The 22,405-nt window shown below is 37.6% G+C and overlaps 1 protein-coding gene and 1 pseudogene across 1 annotated transcript; one reads left to right on the top strand and one right to left on the bottom strand.

The window, feature by feature from the left end:
• The first annotated feature begins 9,037 nt into the window (after positions 1–9,037).
• LOC120214113 (putative receptor protein kinase ZmPK1) lies at positions 9,038–11,738 on the top strand. Its single transcript, XM_039212086.1, has one exon. It carries the CDS (start codon positions 9,038–9,040, stop codon positions 11,444–11,446), a length of 2,409 nt encoding a protein of 802 aa, XP_039068017.1. The 3' UTR covers positions 11,447–11,738.
• Positions 11,739–13,479: 1,741 nt separating this feature from the next.
• On the bottom strand, positions 13,480–22,395 carry LOC120214112 (annotated as a pseudogene).
• Positions 22,396–22,405: the final 10 nt, after the last annotated feature.

The raw sequence follows: 22,405 nt of genomic DNA, 5'->3' as shown, positions 1-22,405 counted from the left end.
ATGGATGATTTTGTTGAAGCAAAAGATATAAGGATTTAGAAATTTGTGAAAAGTCTTTTATGAACCGCCTGTAGAAGCTTGTATGTCCAAGGAAACTGTGTACACCTCGCACATTAGTAGGTGGGGGAAGATTTGCAATTGCATCCACCTTGGCTTTGTTAACTTCGATGCCATGGCATGAAATTTTATGACCCAACACTATTCCTTCTGTTACCATAAAATGACATTTTTCTCAGTTTACTACTAGGTTGGCTTCTTCACACCGTTTCAACACCTTGGATAAATTGCTAAGACATCGGTCAAAATCATCACCCGAGATAGAGAAGTCGTCCATAAATATTTCCATGCACTCTTCTACCATATCCGAAAAGATTGACATCATGCATATTTGGAATGTAGCTGGAGCGTTGCACAGCCCAAACGGCATTCGTCTAAATGCATAGGTACAATACGGGCATGTGAAAGTTGTTTTTTCTTGGTCCTCAAGTGCTATGGCAATTTGGTTATACCCCGAGTATCTATCGAGGAAGCAATAAAATGATTTTCCCGCTAATCTATCCAATATTTGGTCGATAAAATGGAGGGGGAAATGATCTTTCTTTGTGGCTTTATTGAGCTTCATGTAATCCATGCATATGTGTCATCCAGTGACTGTTCTTGTGGTGAGTAGCTCGTCATGCTCGCTTTTAACCACGGTCACACCACCTTTCTTTGGTACGCATTGTACTGGGCTAACCCATGAACTATCGGATATAGGATAAATTACTCCTGCATCCAGCCATTTTATAATTTTCTTCATGATTACCTTCTTTATGATTGGGTTGATCCATCTTTGGGGTTCCACTAAGGTGTTGTCGCTATCTTCGAGATTGATTTTTTGCATGCATATGGTCAGACTGATTTCTTTCAAGTCTGCCATCGTCCATCCTATAGTTTTCCTGTGCTGTGACAAGACATTCAATAAACTATTCTCCTGTTCGAAGGTTAGGTTGGTAGAAATTATCACTGGTAGGGTTTCATCAACTCCTATAGAAGCATATTTCAAATGTGATGGCAAAGTTTTAAGTTGCAACTTCAATGCATGTTGTGAAGATGACTCGTGAGATTTGACTTCATCATAATCAAAGGGTTCAAATTTCATACTGGATATGCTATGAAGAAGTCTCAATTGGTCTATTGTCTTCCCTCCGCATCTTGCATTGGTATCGTTTTCGGGGTTTTCATTGCTTATATTTCTGTGGTCAAGGCCATGATTGTCAGGATCGTCTTCTGAAAACAATTCATCTAGGCCAAAGTTTTCTGTTTTATGTATCTTGGTAGTAGGTTCGTGGTACAAAATATTGTATTCATCAAGCCTTAGGGATTCACCTCGTCTAAGGATTGCCTTTTCTTCAATCTTGTTAATGCATTGGCATTCCTCTGAATCGTCCACGTATTTCATGGAATTGAATACATTGATAGTGACGCTTTTATGGCATACTCTCATGGTGAATTCTCTTTTTTCACAATCTATGAGGATTCTTCCAGTTGCTAAGAATGGGTGTCCCAAAATGATTGGTGCGTTCTCATCGGCTACGCAATCCAGGATGAGAAAATCTACTGGAAATACAAATTTGTCCACCTTCACTAAGACGTCTTCTATTCTGCCGTCGAGTCATACATAAGATCGATCAACCAACTGTAGGATGACCGAGGTGGGATGGGCGTGATACCCGTCTAGTTTCATAAATATGGACTTTGGTATCAAGTTTGCACTTGATCCTAAATCAATAAGGGCTCGTCCTATGAAGTCATTACCAATGGAACATGGTATTATAAAACTACTAGGGTCTTTTTGTTTTGGTGGAAGTTTGCTTACTGCTGAACAGATTTCCAATGTCGTGGCGGCACATTTTACCTTCCTTTTCTTTGTAACAATTTTCTTAAGATACTTGGCATAGGAAGGCATTTGCTCGATGGCTTCAAGTAAGGGCACATTAATACACAACTGATCCAGAACATCAACAAATTTCTTGAACTGGATTTCATCATCATGCTTCTTCAACCGTTGAGGGAACGGTGGTGGAGGTCTCACGTCGACTACTGATGGTGTTGAGTAATCGCTAGCCTTGACCATGAATTTTTTGTTATCCGGTCGATGCTCTTTTGAGCCTTCACTTTTTTCCTTCTCTTCAGGCACTTCCTTTCGTTTAACATTCTCATATTGATCATCTAGTTGTGTTACACCTTGGAGAGAATTGTTCAGGTATTCTCCCCTAAACTTGTCATCTTGGTTCACTTGTTTTCCACTCCTTAGCGTAAGTACATTGCATTGCTCCTTCCCATGATGCTTAGTGACTTCAGTATCACTAGGGAGATTTCCATGTGGGCGAGAATGTAATGCCGTAGCAATTTGTCCCACTTGATTCTCCAACGCTCTGAGAGATGAACTATGACTTTGCAAAAGTGTCGCTTGGCTTTGTAACAAATTTCCTTGATTTTTAATTGTTGCATAATGTTCGTGCATCAAGGTCTTTGTTGCAGCCATGAGATCTTTTGTAGAGGCCATGAATTCCTGCAATGATAACTCCAAGGAATTAGTATTCGAATTGGTGTTAGAGGAAGAGTTATACCTTTATTGTTCTGCCAGGGCTGATGATGATGTTGGTTCTGAAAATGTTGATGGTCAGAATTATTTTGTTGTGGCTTATAGTTTACGGCTTGATTATTATTGTTCCCTTGATTACTCCATGAAAAATTTGGGTGTTGTCTCCAACCAGGATTGTACGTATTCGAATAGGGGTTATTATCATTCCGATTATAGTTGCCCACAAAATTGGTTGACTCATGGTTTTCAGGACATTCACTCTCATGATGATTGCCATGAAAAAATAGGCATACATTATTGGTCACCTTGACTTCTTTTACCTTATAGGGATGTTGCAAATTTTTCAACATATTGGTTATGGCCGAAAGTTTAGCTGTTACCGAATCTTTACCTTCTAATTCATATGCGCCTGATGTTTTTGTGTCAGTTCCCAATCTTGCACTTGGGAATTGATAATCATTATTTGCTATCCTGTCGAGGATGTCAAAAGCTTCCTCAGGTGATTTTTCTAGTAAGGTGTCATTCGCTGAGGCATCTAGCATCATTCGAGTTGGTGCGTTAACTCCATTGTAAAACATTACCACTTGCGTCCAATCATGAAATCCATGGTTAACACATTTATGAAGTAGACTTTTATACCTATCCCAACATTCGTACATAGATTCATCATCTCCTTGGCGAAAACTAGCAATGTCATTGCAAAGCTGAGTGTTCATATTGGGCGGGTTGTATCGCAGTAAGAAACTCTTGCATAAATTTGTCCATGACTCCATTGAGCCAGAAGGAACTCCACTGAGCCAGGCTATTGCTCTATCTCGTAGGGAGTGAGGGAAAAGCTTCAATTTTAGCACATCCTCATGTACTCCTTGTTGCCGAAACGAGTCGCATACTTCAAGGAAAGCACACACATGTTGTCTCGTATCTTCATTGGGTGAACCACCAAATTGTCCGATAGAGTTTAACATGTTAAACATCACCGATTTGAGTTCAAAATGAGTGACTTGGATCTCAGGTGCCACTAAGCCTGGATTGAGGTCATCAAAAATAGGGTTCAAATGATCTCGTATCACTCTTGGTCTTGCAACTTGAAGATTAAGTGATACATATGGATCTCCTAGATCTCCCATGTTGTGTTGCATTTGAAATTGATTTGATTGTTCTCTGGTTCTTTGGGCACGCAACCTTTGTCTAAGTGATTGCTCAATTTCAGGGTCGAATGGTTCCAAAGGCTTACCAGAAGATCTCAAGGTCATACAATAATTAAAACATACAAAATAAAATAGTAAACTACGTTAGACTAATATGATGTGACAAAGAGAACTTGTTATGGCTAAAAATATCGTCAGTTGACAATCCCCGATAACGGCGCCAAAAACTTGATCGCTTGTAAATGTATATGCTAAGGTAAGCAAATCTGTGCAAGTATACACAATCGATGCAAGTAATATAGTAGTGAGTGAGTATTGTCTCCACAGGGATTGGACTAGAAATATATTTTCACCACAACTAGAACTAATGTCACAAGCTAAGTCCTACCAATTATTATCCTAAGAACTAATATTAATGAACTAAGAAAATGATTCAATGATTTCCGAAAAGTTTGGTTGAGGAAAAATTAATATGCAGACTAATAAAACAAGTGATGGTTTAATTATAATGCAAGCAACCTCACATATTCAGATGTGTCACAGAGCACTTATGCTAAACCATTGTCTTGACAGCAAATATTCTCAGTTTAGAACGACTTATTATAACTTACTAAAACTGTCCGACATGATTACTAGGTATTCTTAGACGGTTGCTACAACAATACCTCTCGGAATTAACTATAGACGTAGTCTCTCCAACTCTAGCATCTATCCCTTTTAGTCGTTTGAAGCTCACTCATTATCTCTAAGGTAGACAACTTAGAACTTCACCATCCCAGATTCATTCCATTGCTCACGTTGATCTATCTTAATTCTCTCGAATTTAAGTATCACTTATCTAGACAAAAGGCTATCTCTCGATGCTCTTACAGTGCCAAGACGTGTTTTACCAAAACCCAAGGCTATCTCTCGATGCTCTTACAGTGCTAAGGTAAAATATTTAAACTATGAACAAAACATTCATAAGCGAAACATAATTCATCATTTATAAACATAAAAATATTGTTCAGGCAAAACAAAGTTTAAGACCAAGTAAAGTATTCATAGTGCTATCAAATATCATCAAAGATTCAACGTTTAATAAAACCCCAAATAAGAAAAGAGTTAAAAATAAAGGAAGAACCTCCCAAAACCGGGGGCTCTATCGCGACAATCCTGATCAGCACCGCGCCTGCCTTGGTGATCACCCTCTCTCGAGGCCTGATCACCGCTCTGCTATCGTCTGGCTATGGAGGACACCAAGGAAGGTTGGTGAATGGACGGTGGGAAAGCACTGCAGTTGCTTGCTTACACCTTAGGTAAAGCTCTTCTCTTTTCTTCCTTGCCCCCTTGTTTGGCGGCTGCGACTGGTTATTTATAAGGAAAGGTCTCCTAGGTCTTTGTCTACTTTTGTAGTTTCCTTAACTAGTCGTTATTAATTGCCCGTACATAAAAAGGAAAGGCGGCTGGCGGTTGGCAGAATAATTTAGGCTTGTTTGTACGTGAAGTAGGTCATCCAGCTGGGGTGTGACATAGGCGGTTTAGCTACACCTGCTTCAGACTTCCTCAGATAAATCTTGCCTTTGCGAGATAAATCTGATCCTCACATTCTCATCTGTTCCATTGGCCTCTTCACTTTTACATTGTTACGACTGAAATGTTCTTCCTCTGTAGGATTCCTACACAAACACAACCCAAACAACCCTTTCTCTTCAGCAGCATCAGTCAATCCAAATAAATCTTGCCTAAGCAAAACTTAACCACCACAATCTAATATAACATATATGCAACTAAATGTAACTAAAAATACAGTGCATACTTTGTCTAGACGAGCAATAACTTAAGTGAAAATACTAGGAATTAATTCTTTTTACGGAGTTATCAAAAAGACAGAACAAAAATGAGTTCAAACCAAATAATGCTCTCAATTCAAGTGGTAGATGCAATGCCCCCCATCATTCTTCGATTGTCCATGCCCATGAATTCATCAGGTTCTGGATCTTGCGCTTCAGTGCCTTACAGTTCTCAGCGGAATATCTTGAGCTTCCTATATGATAGCTGCATACGATATCAATATCATGGACCTCAGGATATGAGGAATCTTTTCTTGGATCATCCTGGAAGACTCAACCCTACAACCAGCTGAACAAGTTGCCACCATACAGATTTCAGCTTCTTCTTTTAATTATTCGAATCTTGCTTCTATTCTCCATATGGTGTCACGTGATTAGGCCCACTTCATTGAATCCTCCATGAATTAATTCCATATTTTTATGAATGATGCATGTGAAAATGCTTAAAAATGAAATACAGATGTAAAATGCAAATATGCAAATGCATATGCAAAAAGATTGATCTCAACGATGAATATCGTAGAATAATTTTCACTAGAGATAAAAGCATTTACATTACAAGACAATCCACTTTACAGACATGCCTTCACTTAGATGTTGAGTTTGAAGTGAATTACTGCTTCATCTCGGATCTTTGTCCTCGAAAATGATAGCCCTCAAGCGTTCTGTAACCTAACTCCATTGATGCCCCGGTGGTACTGAAGTCAGTGCTTCGCTCCTTGATGACTAGCGATAAAATGATTGTAGGTAAGACTCTACTGCTGGATTACTCCTTAGATCAATGAATCATCATTTTAGTCTCGAATGCTGCACGGTCTTCGAGCAAGACTTATTCTTCTACTCTCTGAACTTTTTTTAGCCTTCGGTGCATATTTGTGTACACGACTGCTTGATTAAAAACTTTTATCTCTTCTTGTAAAAATTTTCTCTCGAATATCCCTTACGGATCAATACTTTTGCATTATGACATGACGATACAATGCAATGCAAAAAAGGATGAAAAATGACAAACAAAATAAAAAGAAATAAGTTAGTACATGTAAGATAATTAATACAAATTAAAATGTTATTCAGAGATGCATATAGCACCTACCCCGAGATGATATCTACCCGAGCATGCTTTTATTAAATAGCAATCCTACCTAGATATGTTTTCTACCCACAATGATTAAATCAAGAAAATAATCCTAACCGCATGGTATCTAGTTCATATTCTTTTATTCAAAAATAAATAAATATATTTTATAAACTTAAAGTGAAAGGTAAGGGTTTAGAAATGTTCCTCCTTTGTGTACACCTAATTTGGCACCTAATGACTGACAGAGGCTCGTATAGCTATACCTAGGGTGACCGTTCTACGGTTCACTATATGCATGGTTTCAGCTCTAACAGGAAAAGGGTACTCGAATTGTCCTTGATGTCGGTTCCCCCTTGGACCACCAAACCCTCGATCCTCACCCATTACAAGTTTCGAATGGAACGAGTTCAATTCGAGGGGATTCACTACCTTATACACATACGAGGAATAAATCCCTACGAAGGTATAAAGTATGTATCCCAAGGGTTATTTGCTAAAACTCATACGAAGAATAAATTCTTACGAGAGTAAAGAATTCACCCTGACTTACTTGGAACAAAGCTCGTGTCTAGAGCTTATGTTATGCAAATGCACGTGATGTGTGTGAGGATGAACATTCAAACCTTTGACTCAAAGGAAAACGAAACAAGAAAAAACTTGATAAATCCTCGACAAAGTGAAAATAGAAATCGAAACGTAGTACAAAAAATTTAAAGATATGAAGAAATTAGAAAATTTTCAATAAATGGTCATAAGCTAACTATAGACTCGAACTCATAATTTCCACTACAACGATGATGTGTAAGCGACTTACAACCTGACTCTCTAAAAAAAAGTCCCTAGTAGAGTCGTCAAGCTGTTATAACCATATTTTTGAAAAACAATTAATTATTATTTTAAAAAACAATTATGACTTTAGTTTGGAAAAATTAGTGATTTTTAATTAATCTGAAATAAATTGAAAGGGAGTCGCCATCGACCTTTGGGTTAGGTAGGTCGAATACCTAAGAAAGTCTTTTAAAAACAATTTTAAGAAAAATCGTTTTTAAGACAAAATTCGTTCTGCGATACCAAATATTCATTTAAATGGATTTAGGAGTCGGTTACGCGTGGGGAAGGGTTAGAGCCCCCACATCGCCCAAAATTGGCATTGTATCGCTTATACATTGTCGTAACTGGTAGAAATCATAAATCGAATATATTGTTATAATATGATCCATTTATTAAAGATTAAATAATTTGCTTCGAATTAATAACTTAATGAAAATCTTTTAACTCAATAAGAAATCTTGAAATTTGCTATCATCCGTCAGGAAATCTTGAAAGTTTAGGGATTTAGGGTTTGGAAAATTTGGGGATTTTGGGTGTTATGATTGATTTTTAACTTTTAAAAACAATTTTTAATTAAAAATAACATAATAGTACCTTAGTTTAAACGACTAGGGCATGGGCGACTGAGGAACAAGGTTTCAAACCCCCTAGGCCACAAACTCCATTATTATTATTTTTTCTCTGCCTATAGAAAAAAGAAAAAATTAGGATTAAGTTCCTAAAATTTCTACAAATTCTAAACTAGACTACAAGTTCTGGAAACTTATAATTTAATCCCTATAGTAATTAAATAAATTTATAATTTTTTATTTCGAAATAAGGTTGTGACAAATAGCCCTGAAACTCCCCCATAAGGGAAGAGATGAGAGCTAAACAAGAAAACCGCAATAGAGAATAGAAAATGCGTGTATCTGAAATTTTGAGTATTCATGATTATTTTTTGAATAAAGATTAAAGTAATTATTTAGTTAAAGATTTTTTTCTTTAAAATAAAATATTATAAATAAAATATTTTAATAAATAATAGAGACTAAAATAACTATTTAGAGATGCAAGCCATCCAATAACTTTTTTATGCCATTGTGTATAAAAAAAATTCTTTTACATTTCACTTTCAAAATTTTAGTGTCATGTGAAAGCGTGCTAGCGTTTGGTCCTTTTCTAAGGGACCATATTTATTGAATGTCGTGTAGAATAATGGTGTTGACAGCCATTCCATGAAAAAGACAAAGCATTCCAGAAGCAGATTAAAGGAGCCAAGAAACCTTCATAAGATTTTCCATGTCGTTTCAGACAAAATTTTTTTATCTAGTTGATTATTGGACTTAAAGAATTTTCTTATAATGTCTTCTTCTAAAGGACGATTATTCTAAACGTCGTCTCATCAGCGAAGACATTCCGGATGGAGATTATAGACAGCCAATCAACCTTTCCGTACGTGCGCTAGAGTAGGGTCCCAATTGTCTGAATTTTCAATTTCGTTTCTGGGCAAGGTAATATGAACAATTCTATAATTTCTTGTAATACAACCTTCGTTGTTCTAAAACTAAATCCGACAGACATGATATCTCGGGCTTTAACATCCTCGAGTACAACTCTTTGTCTCGTTTTCCTCATCTATTTATGTTTCTCTCCTTCAAGTTCAGGAAATCCCAATAATTTCCTGAAGAGAGGATCTTATCTGTCTGTCGAAGATGATTCCGACCTGCTGATTTCTTCAGACAACACGTTCACCTGTGGCTTTTATGGTGTTGGTAAAAATGCTTACTACTTCTCGATCTGGTTCACCAGCTCCAAGGAGAAGACGGTTGCTTGGATGGCTAACAGAGACAAACCCGTCAATGGAAAGGGCTCTAAAGTTTCGTTTCTTCGAGATGGTGCCTTCGTCCTCACAAATGTCGATGGCTCCATTACTTGGGAGACCAACACCAGAACCACAGACGCTCAAACTGCAGAGCTTTTAGATAATGGAAACCTCGTTCTTAAGGACTCATCTTTAAAAGTTCTTTGGCAAAGCTTTGATTTCCCCTCAGATACACTTCTTCCTCACCAACACTTCACCAAAAGTAACAAGTTGACTTCCAGGTTAGGAGGAGGGAATTATGGCACTGGATATTTCAGTTTCTTTTTCGATACTGATAATGTCTTGAGATTGATATATGATGGACCTGATATATCAAATGTGTATTGGCCTAATGTTGATTTTGATGCTTTTGGGAATGGGAGAACCAACTTCAACAGTACTAGAATTGCCATGTTAAATGGAACAGGATGGTTTTCGTCGAGTGATCGGTTGAGTTTCCGCGCTTCTGACTCGAGTTTCGGTATCAAAAGGAGGTTGACAATGGATTACGATGGTAATCTCAGGCTCTATAGTTTGAATATGGTGTCAGGGTTATGGACCATCACATGGGAAGCTGTTATGCAACTTTGCTCAGTGCATGGACTTTGTGGAAGGAATGGGATATGTGTTTATACACCAAAACCGAAATGTTCATGCCCTCCTGGGTATGAGATGGCCGATCCAAGTAATTGGAACAAAGGTTGCAGGCCTATGTTCAGTCGAATCTGTTCTTTACAGTACCCTCAGCAGGTGAAATTCGTGAAGCTACCACATGTCGACTTTTATGGGTTCGATTCCTCTTTCAGTATAGGCATATCTTTAGAATCTTGCAAGAAGAAATGCTTGGAAGATTGCCGGTGTAAAGCATTTAGCTATAGGCTAACAGGGGAAGGAAGATGCTTCACTAAAGTAGAGCTTTTCAATGGCTACACATCCCCAAATTTCCCAGGGGACCTATACTTAAAGCTCCCCATGCATATACAAACATCAGAAGCCATCATTCTCAATGGCAGTAATCATACATGCAAGTCAAATGAATCCACAATGTTGATAGGATTAAGCTCTTCGTCTATGTCGGAAACCCGAGGAAAAAGTGCGAGATGGGTCTATCTATACTCCTTTGCCGCTGTCGTTGGTGCAATTGAAATGCTTTTCATTGGATTATGTTGGTGGTTTCTTTTCAGACATGGAATTCCATCTACGATGGAAGAAGGATATCGTTTATTATCACATCAATTCAGGAAGTTCAGTTATATGGAGCTCAAGAAGGCAACTAAGAACTTCGAAGAAGAGATGGGAAGTGGCGCTTCCGGGATCGTATTTAAGGGTGTATTGGTGGATGATAGAGTGGTAGCAGTCAAGAAACTGGGAGATTCATATCTAACAGAGGAAGTTTTCTGGGCAGAAGCGAACATAATTGGAAAGATCAACCACATGAACCTTGTGAGAATGTTGGGATTTTGTTTGGAACACAAGCATAGACTCCTGGTCTATGAGTACGTGCAAAATCGATCATTGGACAAACATCTTTTCTCAGGGAATGTTATTGGATGGAAAGAGAGGTTTAAAATTGCCTTAGGGACAGCTAAAGGATTGGCCTATCTTCACCATGAGTGCCTAGAATGGGTTATACACTGTGACGTGAAACCTGAAAATATACTCTTGGATGGTGACTTCGAACCCAAGATTTCGGATTTTGGACTAGCGAAGCTGTCTCAACGCGACTGTAACAACAATGAAATGTCTCGAATTCGAGGAACGAAAGGCTATATTGCTCCCGAGTGGGCACTAAACCTTCCGGTCACTGCAAAGGTTGATGTATATAGCTATGGGGTGGTGATTCTGGAGTTGGTGAAGGGCATACGGCTCTCCCATTGGGTGGTGCAGGATGGCGACGAGCAGGAAACTGAGTTAACTAGATTCATCAAAGTGGTGAGAGGAAAAATGCAAGGTGGAGAGGTTGCCTGGGTGAATGATACAGTGGATACAAGATTGAATGGAGAATTCAACTTAATCCAAGCGGAGAAAATGATTGAAATCGGAATATGTTGTGTCGATGAAAATAGAAATAAGAGGCCAACAATGGATTCTATAGTCCAAGCACTACTACAATGTGAAGATTCATAAGCATAGGATCCACGATCAGGTCTGAAAATAGTAGCACTAGTTGAGCAAGTTTTTTAACCAATCAAGTTTATTCTCCATGCACTGACGGATGCAAGGCTTGTCTAAAAGATGAACACGTGCTCCTCTGAAATCCGAATACACTGACGGATGCAAGGCTTGTCTAAGATGAAAATGTGCTCCTTTAAAATCCGAATTTCTTTATATTAATTGTGGTGTTCATCCTAAAATTGTATTTGTACACTTCTCATATAAAAATTTTCTATTATTAATATATATGTGTTTACTCTCAAAACTAATTTTTGGATCCGTCATTGTTCTTGGAGGTCTTAGTTCGAGCTGATGTGTCTGCAGAGTTTATACGCGTTATTAATAGATTAAGAAAATTTTAAACATATACTATTTTGTAATCACCCTAAACTATTTAAAAAAAACACTTAGAGAAACAAATATCTGAGCCATTGAATTATATAAATCTGCAACGATAGTTCACATCAAATAGCTCAAAAATTAAACTAAATTTAAACAATTTAATACATCTGATCTCAAGTATTTTGGCAGTCTGCATAAGCTTACAATGTGGGCAAGATAATATCTGAGGCTCGATTGCGAATAGGGGGTTCAACCTAAATGAGTTGTCTAAAACTTCTAAGGAAGGTCATGGTCATCTAATATTTTTTTTATAAGAGAACTCGATATCATAATATAATCGCATTTGACAAAGAAATATTTGACTAAGTAGATTAGCTAAAAATTACGGGTCCTTAAAAAACCATACATTTTGTATTCATTTATTGGATTAATTCACTTGTAGGTAATTAAATTATACTTCAATTTTATTTTTAGTGCATAAATAGTTTTTCGTTGAAAATAAGTGTCTACCGTTTTTCCCTATACACTTTTAAGTGTCTACTGTTATATTTTTTTATTTTTTAAGGCTTAATACACTTTTAAGTGCCTAAACTATATCTCAAATTGACTTTTATGCCTAAAGAAGTTTTCGTTAAAGATAGGTGTTTAACGTTTCTAACGCTATAATTTTAGGTGTCTGGACAGTAACGATTATTAAATTTGGTTGTTACCTAACACGTGTCTTGTTACCTGACACGTGTCACACATATAAAATTTCAAAAAATTTATTTAGAAAATATTTAATATTATAATTAAAAAAACCAAAAAAACCCTCAAAATTTCACCACCGATCAGTCACCGTTGGTCCGAGGCCATCACTGTTGACACCATCAGTCGTCTCGACGTCGCGACCAAAACTCAGTCCTCTACCCACCGTGAAACTATGTTGATTGTCGTGAAAAGCGTCGCAATGGGTTTTCAATTTTCTAAGTTTTCCTTCGTTGTTTTTCGATGATTTTGACGACTATAACTAGTCGTACGTTACATGCCCGCCACCATTGAGTTCTTCGCCTTGCTCCGAACAAAACTCAGCCGGTAGTGACCCTTCGTCGTCGTTAGAGGTGAGGGGATGGTAAGGAGAGGGATGTCGTTGGAGGAGGGTTTGATTTAAAAAATATATAACGACATGACCTAAAAGTGTAACGCAGAAAACGTTAGACACTTATTTTATCAAAAAATTCTTTACGCACCAAAAGTAAATTTGAGGTATAGTTTAGGCACCTAAAAATGTATATTTTTTAAATAAATTTTTTAAAATTTTATATGCATGACATATGTCAGATAACGACCAATTTAACAGTTGTTATGGTCCATACATCTAAAAATGTAACGTTGAAAACATTAGTCATCTATTTTTAACGAAAAAAATATTTAGACACTTAAAGTCAATTTAAGGTATAGTTTAGGCACCCAAAAATGTATTATCCTTGTTTATTTGAATTAATAAACTATACACTTACAGTTCTCCACAATTATAATGATAAATTGTAAACTCTTTTATACTGCAAAAAAAAAAAAAAGAGAAGAAGAAGAAGAAGCATTTCCTTATTAATTTGTAGATAGAGCACGTCTAGTGCGACTATTTTCAGACTTGATGGTGGTTCCTATGTCCATGCATCTTCATATTATAGTAGAGCTCGGAATATAGAATCCATTGTCGGTCTCTTATTTCTATTTTAATCCACACAACACATTCCAATTTCAATCATTGTCATCGCTTGGATAAAGTTAAATTCTCCGGTCAATTTTGTGTCAACTGCATCATTCACCCAGCCAATCTCTTCACCTTGCATTTTTCCTCACACTACTTTGATGAACCTAGTTTCCATCCTGCACCACCCAATGAGAGAGCCTAATGCCTTTCACCAGCACCGAGAATCACCACCCCATAGTTATAGACATCGACCTTTGCGGTGACCGGAAGGTTTAATGCCACTCAGGAGCCATATAGCCTTTCGTTCTTGAATTCGAGACATTTCATTGTTGTTATGATCCCGTTGAGACAGCTTCGCTAGTCTGGTCGAAATCCGAAATCTTGGGTTCGAAGTCACCATTCAAGAGTATATTTTCAGATTTCACGTCACAGTGTATAACCCATTCTAGGCACTCATGGTGAAGATATACCAATCCTTTAGCTGTCCCTAAGGCAATTTTAAACCTCTCTTTCTATCCAACAACATTCCCGGAGAAAAGATGTTTGTCCAGTGATCGATTTTTGACGTACTCAGAGACCAGGAGTCTGTGTTTTGGTTCCAAACAAAATCCCAACATTCTCACAAGGTTCATGTGGTTGATCTTTCCAATTATGTTCACTTCTTCCCAAAAAACTTCCTCTGTTAGATATGAATCTCCCAGTTTCTTGACTGCTACCACTCTTTCATCCTCCAATACACCCTTAAATACGACCCCGGAAGCGCCGCTTCCCATCTCTTCTACGAAGTTCTTAGTCGCCTTCTTGAGCTCCATATAACTGAACTTCCTGAATTTATTCGATAATAAACGATATCTTTCTTTCATGGTAGATGAAATTCCATGTTTTCTGAAAAGAAACCACCAACCTGATCCAATGAAAAGCATTTCAATTGCACCGATGACAGAGGCAAATGTGTATAGATAGAACCATCTCGCTCTTTCTCCTCGGTTTCGACATAGACGAAGAGCTTAATCCTATCAATATTGTGGATTCATTTGACCAGCATGTATGATTAGTTCCATTGAAAATGATGGCTTCTGATGTATGTATATGTGTGGGGAGCTTCAAGTATATGTTACCTGGAAAATTTGGGGATGTGTAGCCATTGAAAAGCTCCACTTTTAACATCTTCCTTCCCCTGTCAGACTATAGCTAAATGCATTACACTAGCAATCTTCCAAGCATTTGTTCTTGCAAGATTCTAAAGATGTGGTTAGACTGAAAGACGAATCGAACCCATAAAAATCGACATGTCGAAGCTTCACGAATTTCACCTGCTGGGGGGACTATAAAGAACAGATTCGACTGAACTTAGGCCTGCAACCTTTGTTCCAATTACTTGGATCGGCCATCTCATACCCAAGAGGGCATGAACATTTCGGTTTTGGTGTATAAACACATCCCATTCCTTCCACAAAGTCCATGCACTGAGCAAAGTTACATAACAGCTTCCCATGTGATGGTCCATAATCCTGACACCATATTCAATCTATAAAGCCTAAGATTACCATCGTAATTAATCATCAACCTCCTTTTGATACTGAAACACTAGTCGGAAGCCTCGAAATTCAACCGATCACTCGACGAAAACCGTCCCTTGTCATCTAACATGGCAATTCTAGTACTGTTGAAGTTGGTTCTCCCATTTCCAAAGGCATAAAAATCAACATTAGGCCAATATACATTCGATATATCAGGTCCATCGTGTATCAGTCTCAAGGCATTATCAGTATCGAAAAGTAAGTTGAAATATTCAGTGCCATAACTCCCTCTTCCAGACCTGGAAATCAGCTTGTTACTTTTGGTGAAGTGTTGGTGAAGAAGAAGTGTATCCAAAGAACTTTAGAAGATGAGTCCTTAAGAACGAGGTTTCCATTATCTAAAAGCCTGTAGTTTGAACGTCTGTGGTTCCGGTGTTGGTCTCCCAGGTAATGGAGCCATCGACATTTGTGAGGACAAAGGCACCATCTCGAAGAAAAGAAACTTTAGAACCCTTTCCATTGACGGGCTTGTCTCGGTTAGCCATCCAAGCAACCGTCTTCTCCTTGTAGATGGTGAACCAGATCGAGAAGTATTAAGCATTTTTACCAACACCATAAAAGCCACAGGTGAACGTGTTGTCCGAAGAAATCAACAGGTCCGAGTCATCTTCGACAAACAGATAAGACCCTCTCTTCAGAAAATTATTGGGATTTACTGTAGTTGAAGGAGAGAAGCATAAATAGATGATGAAAACGAGACAAAGTGTTGAACTCGAGGATGTTAATGTTATGTTTGGCTTGTAAATTGTCAAATTTGACAAGTTGGCAAAGTTGACAAGTTGGTTGGTGGCCAACTTGTACACATTGAAAATTCATCTTTGATAGGTGGCCAAATTGTGAATATGAGAATTTCATCTTTGGTCCCTAAAATATTAGGTTATTTATAAGTTTAGTCCTTAAAACCCAACTATAAATAGGTCTAAGTATTTCATTAGAAATCATCCCAAAACAATTTTTCTCTTCCATTTGTTTTCTTCAATCTCTCACTTTGGGAATTCTAAAGAATTCCATTTGTTGTAATATTTGTTGATAGTGAAGTTATCATCAGTGTGGTGCCCGAGAAGAAGACGATATTCTCGTCGAACCTCGTAAATTTGGTGTGTTCTCTCCTTTATTGTTCTTTATTCGGTTTTTCCATTGTGTTTCAATATTCAATAGTTTGACAAGTTTGTCCGCTATACAACTTTTGGTGGTTTTGATCTTGACATTTCAAGATCAATTTTGAAACTACATTCGTGTGGGAAATAATCCGGTTTCCCCAACAATTGGCATCAGAGCTTCGGTTGAGACTATTATGGTGATCTTATTGTTAAAAAGATACAGTTCGTGCTATTAAATATTGTTCGTTAGAATTAAAATGCCAAAATATGGATCAGTTGAGACATCAAGCTCTTCATCTGGACCGGTAAGGAGGGTGATGGCAGATACAAACTTCTCGGTGGAGTTGTTCGATGGATCTGGTCATTTTGGCATGTGGCAAGGTGAGGTGTTAGACGCTTTATTCCAACAAGGTCTAGACATCACCATTGAGGAAGAAAAGGCCCATAGATATAGAGGAGAAAGAATGGGGAACAATAAATCGTTTGGCGTGTAGCACGATTCGATCTTGTCTTTCCAGGGAGCATAAGTATGGCTACAAGAACGAGACTTCTGCAAGTAAAATGTGGAAAGCATTAGAGGAAAAATTCCTAAAGAAAAGCTCTCAGAATCGTGTCCACATGAAGAAAAGATTGTTCAGATTTGATTATCAACCAGGAACCAGTATGAATGAACACATCATTGTGTTCAATGAGCTAGTGGCAGACTTATTGGGCATGTATGAAACCTTCAAAGATGAAGATTTGGATTTGATGTTGTTGTCATCTCTTCTAGATGATTTTGACCACCTTGAGACGACATTACTTAATGGTAAGGATAATGTTACCCTTAAAGATGTAATTGCTACTTTGTATAGTTATGAGCTCAGAAAGAAAACCAAGAAGGAGAGTAAGTACGAAGCAACGGAGGCCATGGTGGCAAGAGGTCGCTCGAAAAGTCAAAAGCCAAAGTGGAGAGGGAGATCAAAGTCAAAGTCCAGACTGGGAAAAGATAAATGTGTCTTTTGTCATGAGAAAGACCATTGGAAGAAAGATTGTCCGAAGCTAAAGAAGAAAGGGAAAAGCTGCTCCAGATGCATGTGCTGTAGAGCATGATGCAAATGACTCTGACATATCATTGGTTGCTTCATGAACAACATTTCATTCATATGAGTGGATATTAGATTTGGGTTGCACCTATCATATATCCCCTAATCGGGAGTGGTTCTCCGATTTAGTAGAACTAAATGCAATAGTTGTTTATATGAGCAATGACAATGCATGTAAAACTGTTGGGATAGATTCAGTTCGATTGATGAATCAAGATGGGTCAACTAGAGTTCTGACTGATATCCGATACATGCCTAATTTGAAGAAAAATCTTATCTCGTTGGGAGCCTTGGAATCCAAAGGCTCAATAGTCACTATGAGAGATTGAGTATTAAAAGTCACATCTGGCACACTTGTGATGATGAAGAGTATCAGGAAAAATAATTTGTATTACTACCAAGGTAGTACAATTAGTGGAGCAGTTACAGCAGCTTCCGGAGGTGATGATTTGGACACAACCTAGTTGTGGCATATGCGATTGGGCATACTGGAGAGAAATCCTTGCAAATTTGGCAAAGAAATGATTATTGAAAGGTGAAAAGGCTTTCAAATTGAACTTTTGCGAGCATTGTGTTCTTGGAAAGAAGAAAAGAGTGAAGTTTGACACCACTATACATAATACAAAAGGTATTGTGGATTATCTTCACTCAGATGTGTGGGGTCCTTCCAAGATATCATCTTTGGGAGGAAAACATTATTTTGTAACTTTTGTAGATGACTTTCCAGAAGAGTTTGGGTGTATCCAATGAAGTCTAAAGATGAAGTGCTTATAATTTTCCCTAAATGAAAAAATATGATCGAGAAACAGACTGGTAGAAAGATCAAACATCTTAAGACGGATAATAGAGGGAATATATAAGTGACCCATTCTTTGACGTTTTCCATGAGTATGGTATTGTTCGACATTTCACTGTTAGAAATACACCACAATAGAATGGGATGGCAGAGCGTATGAATCAAACACTACTGGAGAAAGTTTGATGTATGCTATCTAATGCTGGGTTAGCTAAGGCATTTTGGGTTGAGGTTGTGACATATGTTGGCCATCTCATCAATCGTCTTCCATCATCAGCGATAGGAGGAAAAACGCCATTGGAGGTATGGTTTGGAAATCCTGCTACTGATTATGATTCATTACATGTATTTGGATCCACTATTTATTATCATGTGAAGGAATCCAAGCTTTATCCGAGAGCAAAGAAGGCTCTCTTTATGGGAATCACCCATGGAGTGAAGGGATTCCGCCTTTGGTGTTTAGACACCAATAAGATAATTTTTAGCAGAGATGTTACCTTTGATGAATCTGCCCTAGTAAAGAAAGTAACAAACGAAGCTGTCCAAATAAGTAGTACTCCGCAGCAGGTGGAGCATACTCCAAAATAGGTGGAGTTTCAGCAGACGATGATCCCAGAAGTTGATGCAGTTGATTCTTCAACTCCAATAGAAGAATCAAAAGATGAAGATGTTCAAACCCAAGAACCATTTGAGACACCAAAATCACTTACAGTTACAAGGCCAATGAGAGAAATTTGTATACCTGCTCGATTTGTTGATATGGTGGCCTATGATCTTCCAGTTGTTGATGATGATATCCCTATCACTTACCAAGAAGCAATACAAAGCTTTTAAAGTGATAAGTGGAAAAGTGTCATGGATGAAGAAATGCAATCTCTCCAAAAGAACAACACTTGGAAACTGGCACAATTACCGATAGGTAAAAGAGCAATCAGATGTAAGTGGGTATTTATAAAGAAAGATGGATTTCATAGCAAGAAAGATGTTCGCTACAAGGCAAGGTTGGTAGCTAAAGGCTAAGCTAAAAAGGAGGGAATCGACTGTAATGAAGTATTTTCCCCTGTTGTGAAGCATTCCTCCATTAGAATATTGTTGGCCTTGGTAGCACAGTTGAATTTGGAGCTACCTCAACTTGATGTAAAGAGGCTTTCTTACACAGTGTTTAGAATATGAGATTTATATGACACATCCAGAGGGATACAAAGATGGTGGTTGAGAGAAATGGGTTTGTAAGCTGAACAAATCGCTATATGGATTGAAATAATCTCCGAGGCAGTGGTAAAAGCGATTTGATAGCTTTATAAGGAGGCAAAAGTACACTAGAAGCAAATATGATCAGTGTGTGTATTTGCAAAAGCTCAAAGATGGATCTTTCATTTATCTTCTCTTGTACATCGACGATATGTTGATCGCTTCGAAGAGTCAAAAGGAGATACATAAATTAAAGGCTTAGTTGAATCTAGAGTTTGAGATGAAAGATCCAGGTAAGGCCAAGAAATTCTTGGTATGGAGATAAGCAGAGATAAACAGAGAGAAAAGCTTTGTTTAACACAGAAGCAATATCTGAGAAAGGTATTACACTGTTTTGGCATAAATGAAAATACCAAACATGTAAGTGTCTAACTGGCTTCTCATTTGAAACTTAGTTCTCAGTTATCTTCTAAAACTAACGAAGAACGAGAGTATATGGCAAAAGTTCCATATGCTAATGTAGTTGGGACCTTGATGTATTCAATGGTGTGTACGCGCCCTGACATTTCACAAGCAGTTGGAGTTGTGTGCAGATACATGCATGATCCTAGAAAAGGACACTGGAAAGCTATGAAATGGATTCTATGGTATCTCTAACAAACCGTGGATATTAGTTTAGTTTTTGAACAATATGAAGTACTTGGTCAGTTTGTGGTTGGATATATTGATTCTGACTATGCTGGTGATTTGGATAAGCGTCGATCAACTACTAGGTATTTATTTACTCTTACTAAAGCCCTAGTAAGTTGGAAGTCTACTTTGCAATCTACGACGGCTTTGTCTACTATAGAGGAAGAATACATGGCAGTTTCAGAGGCTGTGAAGGAAGCAATTTGGCTTAACGGGTTGATGAAAGACTTGGGAGTTGTTCAAAGTCATATTAGTCTCTATTGTGACAGTCAGAGCGCTATTCACTTAGTGAAAAATCAAGTCCACCATTCAAGGACTAAGCATATCGACGTGAGGTATCACTTTGTGCGGGAGATCTTTGAAGAAGGAAAGACTCTACTTAAGAATATTGCAACAACAGAAAATCATGCATATATGATGACCAAGGTGGTAACAGTAATCAAGTTCAATCATTGTTTGAACTTGATTAACATCCTGAAAGTATGAACATCTTTGAGAATGTGGCTCTTGTGAGCGCAATTAGAGGCACTACATTAAAATAACTTCATCAAATTTAGAGAGTGAAGAAGTCGAGTAGGCTTGGTAATTTCAAGCCAAGGTGGAGATTTATTATGTTTGGCTTGCAAATTGTCAAATTTGGCAAGTTGACAAAGTTGACAAGTTGGTTGGTGGCCAACTTGTGCATATGAGAATTTCATATTTGGTCCCTAAAATATTAGGTTATTTATAAGTTTAGTCCTTAAAACTCAACTATAAATAGGCCTAAGTATTTCATTAGAAATCATCCCAAAACAAGTTCTCTCTTCCATTTGTTTTCTTCATTCTCTCACTTTGGGAATTCTAAAGAATTACATTTGTTGTAATATTTGTTGACAATGAAGTTATCATTCAGTGTGGTGCCCGAGGAGTAAACGATATTCTTATCGAACGTCGTAAATTTGGTGTGTTCTCTCCTTTATTGTTCTTTATTCTGTTTTTCCATTGTGTTTCAATGTTCAATAGTTTGACGGGTTTGTCCGTTGTACAACCTTTGGTGGTTTTGATGTTGACATTTCAATATCAATTTTGAAACTACATTCGTGTGGGAAATAGTCATCCAAGCAACCGTCTTCTCCTTGGAGCTGGTAAACCAGATCGAGAAGTATTAAGCATTTTTACCAACACCATAAAAGCCACAGGTGAACGTGTTGTCCGAAGAAATCAACAAGTCCGAGTCACCTTCGACAGACAGATAAGATCCTCTCTTCAAGAATTGGGATTTATTGTAGTTGAAGGAGAGAAACTTAAATAGATGATGAAAACGAGACAGAGAGTTGAACTCAAGGATGTTAAGGCCTGAGTTATCATGGCTGTCGGATTTAGTTTTAGAACAATGAAGGTTTCATTAAAAGAGAAGATGGAATTGTTCATATTACCTTGCCAGAAACGAAATAGAAAATTCAGACATTGGACCCTACTCAAGTGGCACGTATGTACCGAAAAGTTGAAAATTCAGACATTGTAAATTCATGTTAAGGCTACTTATTTCTTTTTGATTTGGGCGAAGAATCATGCCTAATAGATTTTCTATCGATGACTGATGACCAATAGAAAATGGTAGAGTTACACACAGTTCATATATTCTAGATAATCAAATTTAAAAAGAGCTCGGGAAGAAGAAGTCCTTTTTTAATATTGATTAAGGAGGTTTATAATGAGCCTCAGTGCTAATGTCAAACGTATAATTATAATGGATACTCGTAGGCTGATAGGTTAAATGGATATAGCCGTATGAAAAGATCTAGTCAAGAGAATAATTATTGGTTGACACATGTGAAACTCCATAGGATGATAACAAGTCGGGAGATATGACCTCCAGATATAACACCCTAACTCGGTTCGACCTAAATTTAAAATAATAAAATTTTTATATGAAATCATCGAAGTGACTATTTTCTTTTGAAATCCTCATTACTAAAAAAACCCTTTAAAACACAATCGCTTCGTCATAATAATTAAGATAACTAGTAGTTAAGCTTATAAAAAATACAAAATTCAATGCTTGAACCACACAACATGCATTAGAACATATGATTTATGGACCACACCATAAAGAACGAATGGGCAATGTCTAGATCGTACAACATCAAACAAATTTCGCATGACCCTCACAGTGTTAATTCAGACTACACAACATCAAATATCGCTGATTTCAAATACCCAGTCTCTCACCTTACACCATGCATGGTTGAGTATCAAACAAGGTCAATGTGGCCACATCAACAATCATCGAGTATACACTTGGATCTCTATCATGTTTACCCATATGAAGTCTACCGACAATGTCTCCTTTGATGTGGCAATCCTCTGCCATTGTAATCCTCTACTGAGGCACTCTTCAATTGAAGAAATCTTCTTTCGTGACAATCTTCTGTTAAGGTAATCTCCGTCGTGGCAATCCTCCATTATGGTAGTC

This window comes from Hibiscus syriacus, unplaced genomic scaffold (assembly GCF_006381635.1).
Source record: "Hibiscus syriacus cultivar Baekdansim isolate YM2019G1 unplaced genomic scaffold, ASM638163v2 tig00110053_pilon, whole genome shotgun sequence".
Classification (NCBI taxonomy): domain Eukaryota; kingdom Viridiplantae; phylum Streptophyta; class Magnoliopsida; order Malvales; family Malvaceae; genus Hibiscus; species Hibiscus syriacus.
This window is presented reverse-complemented; position numbering and strand designations above follow the sequence as displayed.

Excerpts from the sequence above, each read along its gene's own strand:
- LOC120214113 (XM_039212086.1), top strand. The coding sequence starts at position 9,038 with ATGATATCTCGGGCTTTAACATCCTCGAGTACAACTCTTTGTCTCGTT.